General features: G+C 43.5%; 1 protein-coding gene across 12 annotated transcripts in view; it reads left to right on the top strand.

Moving 5' to 3' along the window:
* The window catches only part of PARP6 (poly(ADP-ribose) polymerase family member 6), a 28,330-nt gene extending 19,559 nt beyond the window's left edge, over nt 1-8,771 (top strand). For 6 of the 12 annotated variants that reach the window (XR_009541340.1, XR_009541343.1, XR_009541342.1 and 3 more), the window contains 6 exons: nt 21-133; nt 781-807; nt 900-972; nt 7,256-7,335; nt 7,729-7,792; nt 7,964-8,036. Coding sequence is in view for 1 of the 12 variants with exons in the window: in XM_060153404.1 (XP_060009387.1) it covers nt 21-133; nt 900-972; nt 1,686-1,755; nt 7,256-7,335; nt 7,729-7,792; nt 7,964-8,048; nt 8,392-8,494 (588 nt within the window). In the remaining 11 variants the exon portion in view is untranslated. Of the gene's footprint in view, nt 1-20; nt 134-780; nt 808-899; nt 973-1,685; nt 1,756-7,255; nt 7,336-7,728; nt 7,793-7,963; nt 8,049-8,391 lie in introns of those variants that run through there. The other 6 variants (XR_009541354.1, XR_009541350.1, XR_009541353.1 and 3 more) reach the window with 4 other exon arrangements.
* The last annotated feature ends 6,384 nt before the right edge of the window (nt 8,772-15,155 follow it).

Below are 15,155 nucleotides of genomic sequence, written 5' to 3'. Positions count from 1 at the left end.
CCCACCCCCACCCTGGGCAGCAGCTGAAGTTCATGCACACCTCACACCAGTTCCTCCTGCTGAGCAGCCCTCCTGCCAAGGAGGCTCGGTTCCGGACCGCCAAGAAGCTCTATGGCAGCACCTTTGCCTTCCAGTGAGGAGTGGGGCGGGGCTGGGGATGGGTGCTGGATAAGGCAGAAATAATGTAGAGGGATGGGAAGGCAGGTTCACTTGAGGCATATGAGTTTGTGTTATCTATGTCCATCAACCAATCAGTCAACAGATACTACATGCTATTGTGGTAGGTGCTGTAGAGGATAAAGATACATAAGATATGGTCCTTACTCTCAAGCTACTTGTGATGTAGTTGAGGAGAAATGACTTTTACATATAAAAATATGTGGTTGAAGGAACAGATTATAGCAGGGATAGATTTGAAAGCTACTTTGAAGGAAATCAGCAATTTATGCCCAGTTGTGAGAGGAGAGAGAGAAAAAGAGAGATTAAAGGTAACTTAAAGGGAGTTGGTGGTACCCTTTCCTTAAAAAAGATGTGAACTCATTACTGGAAGCCATATTTGGGATCAGTGATAATCGTGTTGAGTTTGAGATGAATTTGTTTAATTTGAGATATCAGGATAATAGGCAAATGAAAATATTGAACCAGCAGTTGAGGATTTAGGATGGGACTGTTTGAAGCGTGGAAGAGAAGAGGAGACTGTATATTAAAATGTAAGGGTTAGCCCCACACACACACATCTTGCATGCCTGTGACTGTATCCATGTGCATATCCATTGCTAGGTTTATTTGTGTCCATCTTCATGTCCTGTGAGTGTGAGAATGGGTGGGAGTGGCAGTCTTGGAAGTGCTCCTGGGAACCTCATTCCATGAGGAGACATATATTCTACCCTGCCTTACAGTGGGTCCCACATTGAGAACTGGCATTCGATCCTGCGCAATGGGCTGGTCAATGCATCCTACACCAAACTGCAGGTGAGGCTGTGCCCCTTTTCCCCTTCTCTCCACCCCCCTCCCTGCCCCACTCAGTTTTGAAGTCTACTCTAGAGTACTCAACGGTTTTTGCCTCAGTGTCCTCAAACCTAGCCTCCCGTGAGGCTGCGCCAGGGAGGAAGTTGAAACTATATGTATAGAATGAACGTGGCTATTGTATTTTGACCCTAGCCTGTGTTTTTTGGTGTTTTTAGGAATGAGCATATAGCTGTAGGTAGAAATAATAAATTGCTGATTGCAGCCACTGTGATAAATTAACTTGTTAGAGCTTTTCAATATATGTGAGTATTCATTCAGATAGTTGATATAGGAGACATTTCTTTGCCCTGCAAGACTCCAAGGAATAGTTATTGTTCCTCCTCCTGACTGCCTGTTCTGCATTCCTTTTTGGAGGGTGGGGATCTGCATATATACCAAGGCCTAGGGACAGGAGCATGTCTTCTGAGGAACTGACTCAGTGGTTCTGCCACTCCTCACTCTCCAAGGCATCAATATCTACTATTTCACAGGCAAAGGGGTTAACTTGCATCCACTTTTCAGCCAATCACCTTTTCAAGAGTAGTTGCCTAAAGTTATCTGAGCGAGTGAGAAGATTAAATGGAGGGACAGAGGGCTGGATAAGCCTTGTGGCTGCCTAATACACAGCCATGGGTGGGCCCAGGCTCATATTGCTCATCCTGGTGTTTCCCTGCAAGCTGCATGGAGCAGCCTATGGCAAAGGCATCTACCTGAGCCCCATCTCCAGTATTTCCTTTGGATACTCAGGTAAGAAATAATCTTTGGTCACATTGACTCTATTTACATTGCATCCATTTTGTGAATACATAATCCTATGCTCTCTCCTCTTCCATCATGGACACTTGGTCTGTGTCAGCTCTCTCCCCAATCATGGATACATAATCTTTCTCTGTTTTCTCTCATTAGGAATTTAGATTCTTTGCAAGTTGAGGCAAACTATCTCCCTTTCTCTTAGGTATCCTCTTCTCCATGGGGATGGTTTTATTCATTGTGGGGCCTTGGTCCTGGGAGTGGGTTAAGGAATAACTGGGAAATGAAACTAGGCTCTTCGGAGAACACATTTTTGGTGTTGGCATTAGCCTGTCATTATAGATTGTGTGTGTGCACACCACGTGCATGCGAGTTTATATATGAATGCACTTGAAGGCTTGGGCCCCTTCCACTGGCTTACATTTCTGAAGACATTGTTCTCCTCCTTGTCAACCACCTTTTAAAATTTAAACTATGTATAATTATACACTATTATATTAGTCACGTTGAATGCAAGAGGAAGCATTTTATCCCAAAGATAAGGCATAAACAATGTCCAGATTCTAGTCAGGAGATGAGTTCAGCTTCGTCCAGCTCAGAAAACGAATCTGACTTAGCTCTCTCATTGTTTCAAGTTTATGTCGGAGTTCCTTTTCAGTCTTCTTTTGTTCTTGTTCTGTATAGTCTCTATATAAAAGTGAGCCACCATATAGTTGCATGTCTACCATATGAAGGGGCCAGTGCTAGATTTTTATAAATTAATATTTAGTATTCTCCATTAATTGTAACTGTTATAAAGATAACACTTAGTTCCAGAATAACAGAACTAGAAAAGTCTCTAACGACAGAATAAACCAAACAAAGTAAAAGAAAGGAGTTAATATAGGTAAGAACCAAAATCAGTGAAATAAAAACAGGTACAATAGATAGGCTCAAAAAAGCCAAAAGATGATTCTTTTAAAGAACTAACAAAACAGATAAACCTGGCTAGATTGATTAAGAAGAAAAAGAGCACAATTAAATAATATTATGAATGAAAAAGGGAACATAACTATAGATAGAGCAAAATTTTAAAAGCTAATAAAATTCTGTCATCTTTATGCCAGTGATTTGAAGACTTTGTCAAAATTGATAAATTCCTAGAAAAATATAACTTAACAAAACTGATTCAAGAAGAAATAGAAAGCCTGAATAGCTCTAAAATTGTAAAATACATTGAAATAGTAGTTTCAAATTTGCCACAACAAAACAAAACAAAAAACTTACCAAACCCAGATAATTTTTTTTAAACATCTTTATTGGAGTATAATTGCTTTACAATGGTGTGTTAGTGTCTGCTAAACCCAGATAATTTTACAAGTGAGTCTTAAGTCACACTTTCAAAGAACAAATTATCCCAGTCTTAAACAAAATCACCCAGAGAATAGAAAAAGATGGAATTACAAATCATAAAAGATTGGTAAATTTGACTTTATTAAAACGAAATGCTTCTGTTCATCAGAAGACACCTTAAGAAAGTGAAAACGCAAGTTACAAACCAGAAGACATTTGTAACACACACAACTATAAAAGATTAGTAATAAAGATGCGTTATAAAAATTCTTACAAATTAGAAAAAGACAACCCAATAAAAAAAAAAGGCAAACAGCATGAACAGGCATCTCACTGAAGAAATGACCAAAAAATATGAGCAGCTTCTCATCCTCTGTTAATCAAGGAAGTAAAAACAAGACCGTAATCACTTACCATGTAGCATCTACGTGGATTGGCAAAAATTAAAAAATCTGATAATACCTCTGATTGTACCAGAGGTTGCAGATAAGCAGGATCTGTTTTATCACTTACGGGAATATAAATTGGTTTGACCACTTTGGAAAACATTTGGTGTTAAATTTCATAAAGCTGAGAAATTTTATCCCTGTGACCCAGCATTTTCATTTCTGCATATGTGCACCCAAAGGTGTGTACATGAATGTTCAGAGTAATATTGTTTGCAACAGCAAATCTTAGAAACAACCCAAGTGCTCATCATCAGGAGAATGGATAAATACATTTTAATATATTCTTACAATGGATTATTATTCATCAATGAAAATGAACCAACAGTGGCATTCAGCAACATGGAAAAAATGTTGAGTAAATAATAGTTGAGTAAAAAAAAAAAAAAAGGCAAGCCCAGAGGACTACTGTATGATGCCTTTTTTATGTTGCTCAAAAATTAAAATTAGGACTTACCTGGTGGTGCAGTGGTTAAGAATCCGCCTGCCAATGCAGGGGACATGGGTTCGAGCCCTGGTCCGGGAAGATCCCACATGCCGCGGAGCAGCTAAGCCTGTGCGCTACAGCTACTGAGCCTGCACTCTAGAGCCCACAAGCCACAACTACTGAGCCCATGAGCCACAACTACTGAAGCCTGTGCATTTAGAACTTGTGCTCTGCAACAAGGAAGCCACCGCAATGAGAAGCCCACACACCACAATGAAGACCCAATGCAGGCAAAAAATAGATAATGAATTAATTTAAAAAATTAAAATTATTTAGCTATGTGTGTGTGCATGATAAAACTAAAGAAAAAAATAACTCAAATTTTGGGATAGTGGATAACCTCCCAAGTGGAGGCAGATAGTTGGGATAGAGTTAGGAGCACTTAGATGTAAGTCACTGTTAATGTTTTAGTTCTTGGATTTCGTTCTTAGGTCTGTAGGTATTCATTGTCCTATTAAATAAATGATAGTGTGTTGTGAACCAAAGGTTATGATTAATCCAAGAAGGGTAAGGGCCCAGTGAATATATATTTATTGAATGTGTGAATGAATCTTATTCTTTGTGCCTGGGGTCCACAGTCAGGGTGGGATCAGGGTACTCTCTTGGCTTTGTCTAGGTTCCACAATTTTTATCTTTGTCCCAGCCTGAGCCTCCCTCTAATTAAGCTCTAATTCTAAGTAGTGAGATCCTCCTGGCTTTTACTGCCCACAAAATTCTTTCTTCTTGTCTGTTTTCTCCCTGTTCTCTCCCTCTCTCCTCTCCCATTGGCCTTTGTTTATTACTGAGTGCCTGAATACCTTTAGTTATTAGATGGAGCCAGGAATCTCTATTGACTTCTTAACTTTCTTCTTCATGTACTGATAACGTAAAAACATCATATGGCACCATCCTTCTCCCTCCAAAGGTCGACTTGATTATAGATACAAAATACCTTATGCTTTTACTACTGGAATTACAGGTCATCTTGTCCAGTCTCTTACTACTTTACAGGTAAGAAAGTAGATAACACAGAAAAGTTAAATGACTTTCTTAGGGTCACACAGATCTAAGTAGCAGAGTTAGGACTGGAATCCAGTTTTCCTAACTTCTAGGCCAGTGTTCTTATCATTATATTGGACTCACAGGGTAGGCTTTGCTTGAATGACTGAGTCTGAGAGCCCCATAGATATGTGAGAGTCTCTGATACTGGGTGAGATGTGTGTAAATGTCCAAGTTATTTTAGTTAACTCCAGCATTTGGCCAACTCTGTCTTCTTTGTATGTTTCCTTCCACCCCTTTCTGCTCTGGTTTTCTCTATTTTTCCTCAGGGTATCTGTAGCCTAGTGACATTGGGTGCCCTCTGGGGGTCATTGTAAATAGAGAGCATTCATTTGACTAGCAGAGCCCCTAATGACTTGGCCATAGTGAGCAGGTTAAAATGAGGGACAGTGGGAAAGGAGATGGTAAACTCGATCTTTGTGTTTAGTCGTGTTTAGAAGCTTCTTACAAGTGTATACTCTGGACACAAAGCAGATTATTCTGGCCTCCAGGTTCTCAGGGTGTCTGGTCTCAGGGAAACTGACAGAAGATGATTGGGTCATTATGGTCAGGACAGTGTGCAACAGGATTGGGATGGGACAAGATTTGGATTATATCATAAGGGCCATCTCTAAGACCAGCCATAGAAATCAGATTGTTCTCTCTTAACGTCTGGGATAGAACCTAAATGGGAATTTCACTCAGAACCGTGCACTGAAATACCCAGGCTGAGAAAGTCATCATGTTTGGATGCAGAGCTAAACCTAGTTAAGGCTAATGGAGAAGTTGTAAACAGAGGGGTGGTGGGTGTCCTGTAGGAGAAAGAAATTGGCAGTTCAAGTCTTGAGGCTCTCATTGCCCTAAATTTTGTTCAGGCAGTAAATCTGTCATGGGGCTTCAGTGTGAGTGCATGATGAATTGACAGCCTGAGCAGTGAAGAATGTCAGTCCAGTGGTTATCATCCCTACTTCTATACCGTGGCTATCACAAAACCAAGACTTGCAGCAGTGTGGAGTTAGTAATAATAGAAAGTTCCAGGGTGGACTGGTGAGATAAGTGCCCTGCTTATGGCCTGCAATGATAGCATCATTTCCCATCTTCATCCGTCTCCCTCTTGGGTCTCATGGTCTCATACACAGACTCATCCCTGACTGTGATAAGGCTGGGCCTGTGATAAAGCTGAATACAGAGACTGAAGTCCTAATCATAGGCCAGAAAGAGTTGGGAATAGGGGCACACAAGCACTGTTGCACATCTAAGTAGGAAGAATCCAGAATGAATCTATAAATGTTATAAACAGGGCTATTCAGTGAGGGGTAAAGATGGCGGAGGATTTATGAATTTAGATAGGGTGAAAATGAGTGAATTGGCACCTCTCCCTCAAGTCTGGGAGGACTTTCTGAAGGAAGCAGGACTCTTCAAGGTAGTTGCCGTTGTGGTTACCTGTGGAAAATTATTCATCACTTAACTGCTCTGCTTTCTCCCTTTTCTCTGAATGACCCTGGTCAGAGCTTTTTATGTAACTTTGAACTAGAGCAGATCTGACTTGCTCTGCTTGCTTCCTCTCCACTCATTTCACTCAGCCTGGCATTTGACCCGAGGTGTTGACGTCACCACTCTCCTAGGCCCCTCATTCCTGACTCATTTCTTGTGTTACTCCGTCTTAGAACCCTTCGGTGATTCCCAGATGTTCTCAGGATAAACTCCATTTGCTTTAACATGGCCTATTAGGCCTGCTTGATCTTATCCTACCTTATCTCTTCCACATCATCTCTCACCACTTCTCTGCCATCAACTAAGCTGGTACAAACTAAGGCACACTGCTTTGTCTTTCCTCCAGGCCTTTTAATATCCTATTATCTCTGCCTAGAATACTTTTCCCTCTTCATTTAGCTAACTCTTCCTAATCCTGTAGTTCTCAGCATAGCTGTCACCAGGAAGCCTTCTTCAAACCCCGAGGCTAGGTTAGTTCTCCTCTGGCTCACACAGTGCTCTATATTCTCCCCATCATAACCCTTACCATGCTCTGTTGTAATTATTTGTTCCTTTCCTGTAATCTCCATCAGACTAAATTCTGTGACGGCAGATACGCTGTTTGCTTTATTCACTGCTGTATCACCAAGCGTCTCTAGCTCAGTGCCTGGCACATAGTAGGCACTCGGTAAATATTTGACTAAGGAATGGGTGAATGAACTGGTTTGTTTTTCTGTGACAGGAATGGGAAAAGGACAGCACAGGATGCCCTCCAAGGACGAGCTGGTCCAGAGATATAACAGAATGAATACCATCCCGCAGGTATTATTAGTTGCCGTTGCTCCACTGAGGCAGGACCCTTCCCCTGGGATAAGTTTAGGCTACAGAGGTGGATGGGGAAACAATGGTGGTGGTGGAGGTGGTGGTGGTGGGTGGTTTAAAGATCATTTGAAGGAATCAGATATGTTCTAAGATGAACACATTTCTAGAGTCATCTGTGGCCTCAGTCATTAGTATGAAAGCAGAGACTGAGTTTAAATCCAGTGACATGAAAACGTAAAGATGGAAGCCTGGACTCATCCAGATTGATTATGGAAAGCAAAAATTTCAGGGGGGTGGCTGGATATTCCAATCCCCATCCCCAACCATTACCAGCTAACTAGCCTCTCTAGGGAAAGCTATAACCATCTACGTGGCTCTGCTCTCCTCTTCCAGACCCGATCCATTCAGTCAAGGTTCCTGCAGAGTCGGAATCTAAACTGTATAGCACTTTGTGAAGGTAGGTATCTCACCCAGTCCCTGTTTTTCTGGGTCCCCAACCTTTATTTCTGGTGCAACTTTGGCACATGATCCAGCCAAGGTTGATGTTGAAGCATCATATCTTCCCTTCCCTGCCTGGACTTTCTGACCCAAGCATTATATGTATAACTTCTGGCCCTTCTCTTCCCAGTGATTACATCTAAGGACCTCCAGAAGCATGGGAACATCTGGGTGTGCCCTGTGTCCGACCATGTCTGCACACGGTTCTTCTTTGTGTAAGTCTAGGAGGGTTCCTTGGGAATTACTTGGAGGAGTGAGGGTGAGAGCATAATGATATGTGACTACTGGGAAAGTCTGTTTCTGTTATCGGAGACTTGTCTCTGGCTACCTGAGTGGAGCTGGCACTGGGACTTTCCCCTTGGAGGATAGGGATGGGTATAGATAAAGGTCTGTTGAGAGGAAACCAGATAAGCTGAATCTCTTCCATCCTAAAGAGTATCAAGAAAGGGTTTTGACTTCTTGGATGGGATGGCCACACCTCCAAATGCAGTTCCATTGGTTGACATTATTCTGGTATTGTTCTCTCTCTTATGCTCACACTTGCCCTATCTTTGGCAGATATGAGGATGGTCAGGTGGGCGATGCCAACATTAATACTCAGGACCCCAAGATACAGAAGGAAATCATGCGTGTGATCGGAACTCAGGTTTACACAAACTGAGGGGGCCCCAGCCCTCGTACCACCCCCGTTCCCCCAGGATCCACCTGCCCTCATAAAAGGGCTCAGGAGCAGCAACCGAGGCTGCCCTGAGGAATCAAGAGGCCATTACCAAGGGGCAGGAAAAGGACAGAAGAGGCGGCCTTCATGGTGGAGACTGACCCAGGAACCACTCCACATGTGGATGGCCCAGACTGACTCCCTACCCGATTTTCCCAGTTGACTTCACCCTGTTTGTAAATAAAACAATAAAATGGAAGGTGCTGTGGATTGGATATGATCACTGTGGTCTGACTAACCTTGGCCCAGCACCTGCCCCAAGCCCCCAAATGCGGGTGGGGGTGGGGAGAGTGGAATATCATGAGGGTTGGGACTATTTATGTTGGATGGAGTCAAAGCTAAGTCCATCTAGTATAGTATACTACAGATCTGTCAACATTTTAATCAACGGATTAGATAAAGGAAACTTATGCAGATGACACAAACTGAGAAGGATATAGAATACCACTGGTGACTCTTCTTCAAGGTTTAAAAGGACCACTGAGGCCAAAGCAGCTCAGATTTCCTATCCTTAGGACCTCTACGTTCTGCACAAAACCTATCTGCTCTCCCTTGCTCTGTGTCTTGGGGGCTGGGCCCTACTCTCCTCCTCGCAGCTATTTCTTTGGGATAAGAGAGGTGGGGGGAGAGCTGGCAGGTGCAGGAAGCAGGTTGGTCTCTAACTTGAAATCTATAAAGAGATCCTAAGGAAATAAAGCCTCCCTTAATGAAACAAAATCCAGATTCTCCAAGGATAGCAGTGTGAGGGAAGACAGCTGTTTCTAGGAGACCTGTTTCAGTGAAAGCCATCTCCCTGTTGAAATTCCCACTGCCAACCTTCTGCTGGCCTTTAGGCTGTGCTCTGTGTACCTAAAACCCTAAGTTAGTTCTAAGAGACAGGTTGGATATTGCCAAATATTTTATGAGCTATTAATGAAGAAAACAGGAATATAAGCACAGAGACTACAAAAAGCATTAAACAAGCCTGGCTTTTAAGTACAGGTTTTTTTTTGTTGTTGTTGTACGCAGGCCTCTCACTGTTGCCGCCTCTCCCGTTGTGGAGCACAGGCTCCGGACGCGCAGGCTCAGCGGCCATGGCTCACGGGCCTAGCCACTCTGCGGCACACGGGATCCTCCCGGACCAGGGCACGAACCCATGTCCCCTACATTGGCAGGCGGACCCTCAACCACTGCACCACCAGGGAAGCCCAAGTATAGGGTTTTTTAAATTGTTACAGCTTCTTGATTTATAAAGCCTGTGCTAGGCTACCTGTTGTCTTTCATTACCTTCATCCTACCTTGGAGGTAACCTTCTTTGCCTGGGTATCTTACCAGCTTTGTAGTTAAGACTACAAAGCCTGAACTTAACATGGAAGTACCATTCTTAACGGTCCATCCCCCTAGGAGCTGTTTCTTAAACTTCTTTACCCCTTCTTTTTTTTTTTAAACTTATTAATTTATTTATTTTTGGCTGTGTTGGGTCTTCATTGCTGCACGTGGGCTTTATCTAATTGCAGTGAGCGGGGGCTACTCTTCATTATGGTGTGTGGGCTTCTCATTGCGGTGGCTTCTCTTGTTGCGGAGCATGGGCTCTAGGCACGCGGGCTCTAGAGCGCAGGCTCGGTAGTTGTGGCACACGGGCTTAGTTGCTCCGCGGCATGTGGGATCTTCCTGGACCAGGGCTCGAACCCGCGTCCCCTGCACTGGCAGGCGGATTCTTAACCACTGCGCCATCAGGGAAGCCCCCTTTACCCCTTCTTGATAAAGACTGCTACATTCTGACTCTACAAGTCTCTTCCCCCATTCTGGTTTCAGGTCTAGGAGGAATTTCTCTAAGTAAATGACCCCATCAGGGAGTCCACCCTAACTGAAATTCCTTCCACGTGGGAGGACCCTTGCAGCTCACGTGTACAGTATCAGAGATAGCTAACATTTTTCAGTTCTTATTAGGTAGGTGCTGGGCATTATGCTAAGCACCTTAATAATTTGCTAATACCTTGGCTTACTTACTGTGTGCTTGGTATTGTTGTACGCTCTCTACCTGTATTGACTAATATAATTCTCAAAACAAGCCTATGAAATAGATGCCATTATTCCCATTTTGTAGATGAGAAAACAGGCACAAAGGATAAGTGATTTGTCCATATTCCACAGCTAGTGACTGACAGGCAACCCAACTCCAGAGCTGCCATTCTGGTTCTATGCTATATAGCCTTTCAAACTTTACAAATATTTTTTCATTTAATCCTGACAACAAAGATGAAAGATAGTTTTTTTTTTTTAAGAGATCTTAAATAATGTGGGTAAGGTCTCACAACTGGTTAGTGGCCATCCTGGGTTTTTAACCAGAGTTGCTCAACTCCAGCGCCTGAGCTCTTAACTCTTTTACTTTCCCAGGGGTTCTCAAACTGCTCCCACTGGTGTTCCAGCAATTGAACCTAGGTGCTTGGCTACTCAAATGTTATAACGACGTTTTTGCTCAATTTTCTGAAATTGGTAATAGACTTTTCTCATTTGTAACCATTTCTTACAGTTTTTATCAGTGGCATCTGACATAGCAAGTACTAGCAAATGATGGAATGAGAAGTGATGAACAGATGGTGTGTGTTACCAGAAAAACTCAAAAAACTTGAGCTTGCCTCATGGGACTCACTTTTTTAATAGCATATGCATACTAGTCTTTTAATGCTAATAAAATCGTAATGAAATCAAATATACCATTTTATAGTGTTCTACATAACAGCATCAGAACTTTTCGAATCTGAGAAGTTTGAAAGCCATACATAACCATACCTGAAAAAATTCAAAACATGTATGGTGTAAAACAAATCTAATTAAAACCCGCAGCATTCCTATAACAAGAATGCTTTCATTGCAAGGAAAATTGCACAGGGCCTTGAGTTTCTGGAGGGGAATCCTCCTACAGCCTGCAGTGGGAGTTGAAGGAGGATTGCCCCTTTCTCCCACCCAGGCTTGGCTGCCTTGGATGTGGGGCCATCCTTCACCGAAGCCAGGACAACAAATACTACACACAGTGGTTGACAGTGGTTGACAGTGGCCTCCTACCTTTCACATAGTCCTGGGCTCAAGCAGCCTTACTCATTTAGACCTGGACATGCTTTGTTAGGGCTAGGGCCGGGAAAATGTTTTCCTCAATTAGTTCCAGGTGGAGAGTAGATGGCTGTGATTTCTGGATTGAGAACTTAAAACTCCTGGAGTTAAACCTTCCCCTTACCTCTCATGGTAATTTTCCATCCAGGCAGGGTGTGGCCATGACTCAGTTTGTGGTGAGGATGTGGCCATCCATAGGGGAGGATCCTTCTGCTAGATTCGGCCTTTCATTCTGGCCAATGGGGAGAGGAAGGGAAGAGTCTGATGCTGAGTCATAACTGCGTTACTTACCAGCTTCTCACAGAATGGATTCTGAGATGGAGGTTTGGGTGGATGATGTCTCAGCTTCTGGGATCAATTTGGGAATGGCGGGGAGGAAGCTTCAGGGGTCACATAATTCCTTCAGGGTCTTTCTCCCCCAGAAGGTGGTGGGGAATAATGTAGTTCATTTGAAGGGGCATTGGTCTCTCTGGAGTACTGTATAGATTTTAACACAAATATTTCAGAGGCACCCTGCGAGGGGCCCAAAGATGTCACCCTTTAAGTTAAAGTGTTGCCTACAAAAATTATTTTATCTAGGAGACCAAAGTCTCCTTTGTCCTAGCTGTTCTTCCTAGGATAAGGGGGTCAGGTTAACTTGTAGCCAGTGAGCATGGAGGTGGAGACTAGAAGTATGGTGCCAAGGAAAATGCAGATTATGATTGAACTGCAGTAGGAAGACTTCCTGGGGAAGGGGGCATTTGATCTATTGTTTGCTGATGCCTTTCTTTCTTGTTTTTGTAAAACTTCTCATTTTATTTTATTTTTTGGCCACAGCATGCGGGATCTTTAGTTCCCTGGCCAGGGATTGAACCCGTGCCCCCTGCAGCGGAAGGGCGGTCTTAACCACTGGACCGCCAGGGAATTCCCGCTGATGCCTTTCTTGGTCTTCTAAATCTGGATTACTTTGGGGGAATAGGGTCTGCTTACAAGTTCCACTTGCATCTTAGGGAGCCTGAGCTCTGGCTACACTTGTAGGGAAAAAGGAGAGAGCACAGGCCTCCACAGGAGTGGCTTGGTGGATAGGACTAACCCACCCTAAGGAGGCTTTGTCCTGTGATGTGTCTAGCAATTCTGGGCTAGAGAAAAATTGTTGGAGGCCATGTTGGCTGAGGCAGTACTTCCTGCACTGGAATGAACAAGGACTCCTCAAGATCTTTCCTCCTTCTAAGTGCTGATGAGGCATTTCCTCACAGCTGCATTCAGAAAACATTTTTTTACTGTTCCTTTACCCTGGAATGGGCTTCCCATACCCATCTCTGTGGTAACCACCCCTCCAAGTCTCCCCCTCCATGAATCTTTCCCTTTCCCCCACAGACAACCTGTTCTCTCTTTATCCCCAACTCCAGAAGGCCAACTTTCTCTTCCTTCCACGATTTGTCTGGGGGATACTCTGGAATTAAGATTTTCTGCCACCCTGGTGGGCCTGAAGAGACCTTGGGAATCTGAAGGAAGGCATAGAAGAAATTACAGTCTACTTGGTCTGGCTCTGGAAAGGGCATATGAAGTCCAAAGTGATAAGCACTTCTAAATCTGACATTCAGGCCAATGGGCTGCCCTGGAAACGGTATTGGCCTGAGAGAAGTAACAGTACTATTTCAGGCAGAGGCCAAGAGGTCACGTAATGGTAAAACCTGTAACCTTACCCTGTTCACCAGGGCCAAGACTTGTCTTTAGGCTGCAGGGTTTGGTTGGGGGTATTTGCTGACACACCTACCTCTCCAGGGACTCCAAATGACCAAGAGTTAAATCATTAAACTCCAGATTCTGTGATTCCATGGTCGAAAATCCAAACAGGTAACACAGCAATCTACACCCTCACTCACACCTCGTTCTAGTGAACCTAGCAGCCCCCTCTCCTATCCTGCCAGGTCTATGAGCACAGTAGAAGGACTGGCTCGTGGAGGAGGAGCTAGCTTCCAGGGGAGTCTGTGTCCTCCCTCAGCCTCCCCTGTTTCCTGTAGCCCTGGGGTTACTTGTTGCTGGGTCAAAGGAATGAAGATTTGATTCAGGAGGATGGCTCAGAGAAGGGCGAACAGAGTTACTTGAATTGAGAAATATGTTCTGGCACTAGTCATAAGGAAACACCTCCAGGACTAGTCAGTTCTCGAAGAGGACCCCTATTGGGCCGTGTGCTATACTCATGCACAAACATCATCTGATCAAACCCCACCCTATGGAACAAGAATTGTCTTCAGTTTACTTTTAAGGAACTGGACTCATTAAATTACAGGATATGGTCATAGGGCTAGTGAGTGGAATTGGAATTAAATATGATGGAACCTACGCTTGCTTCTGTACTCTGCTGCTTCTCAGCAAAGTAATGACAACCACCTTAAACTCTGTGACAAATTTTCACTATACATCTAATGTGAGCAAAAATATGGTGGATTAGTCTCTGCCAAAGTTTCATGGACAGCATTTTTATAACTATTGGATGATCAATATCTGTAACTGAAGAGCAGTAGTTTGCCATCAGCTCTTCAGTTTAATACACATGCTTTTCAATCATGGGAATACATATAGATTTAGATCTTTAAAATGCAACATAGTCCAGCATTGGCCAGATATTGCCCCTCCAGTGTTGTTCACCACTGTACTTAGTTCATGTTTAGCTCAGGGGCCAGAGATGGCCGTTTATGCCGTCCCTCTTTCACTGAATAGGGAGGAATCTGATTCTCCCTGGTGAGGCATGGCTTTTTTTCCTCTCAGCAACTTCATGTGCTCTTACCACCTCAATAACCAAGCGTTTACTTCCTATCTACAACTAAGGGGACCAGAAAGGACTTACAGAAGAAATTAAAATACTTCATCTCAAACAAATTTAGGTGGTCACTTTTTCCTTGTCAGCTTATCTTAGCTAACAGGAAAGCATAATGAAGGCCTGTGATTCAGCTGCAGGCAGGGCGTCTGCCTGAGCAGGTCACACCCTTTGGTCTCATTTTCCAGGAAAAGGAAAGAACCTAAGATAATAGTATTCACGATTTTTAACGAGCCAACATTGTATCTGCTCTCAAAACTTGCTCTCTTGAAAGATGGCAAGAGTTAACAGCTGTTTCGTTGATAACTGCTGTCATCACTTGTTATTGGCTAATTACTGGGAAATCAGAAAATGTCTTAGAGAAGAATGTAGGAAAAGCTCCAACAATAATTGATTTAAATACACAAGCTTGGAAACAGAAGTGCTTACTTCGGCAGAGATTATGGGCTCTCACGTTCTGACATTTCCTGATGGAAATATAAAAAATATTAATACCTTCTATTCACTTTCTACTCTCAGGCACTCGCTCTGCAGGACTGTAGCCCCTACATAAGTATTCACATGGTCCCAACTTCCTTCTTTGTTCTAGCCCCAAGAACAAAAGGGCCTCGTGCTCCCGCTCCATGCACACTCCGCCCTCCCTGGTTCCCCCTACCCCGTTCCAGTGTCGGAGCCCCTCCGAAGACGGCCCAAACCTCCAACCATCCCATGAGT

The sequence above is a fragment of the Lagenorhynchus albirostris genome, chromosome 1 (genome assembly GCF_949774975.1).
Source record: "Lagenorhynchus albirostris chromosome 1, mLagAlb1.1, whole genome shotgun sequence".
Lineage (NCBI taxonomy): Eukaryota > Metazoa > Chordata > Mammalia > Artiodactyla > Delphinidae > Lagenorhynchus > Lagenorhynchus albirostris.
The sequence above is the reverse complement of the archived record's forward strand: the minus strand, read 5'-3'. Positions and strand labels throughout refer to the sequence as shown.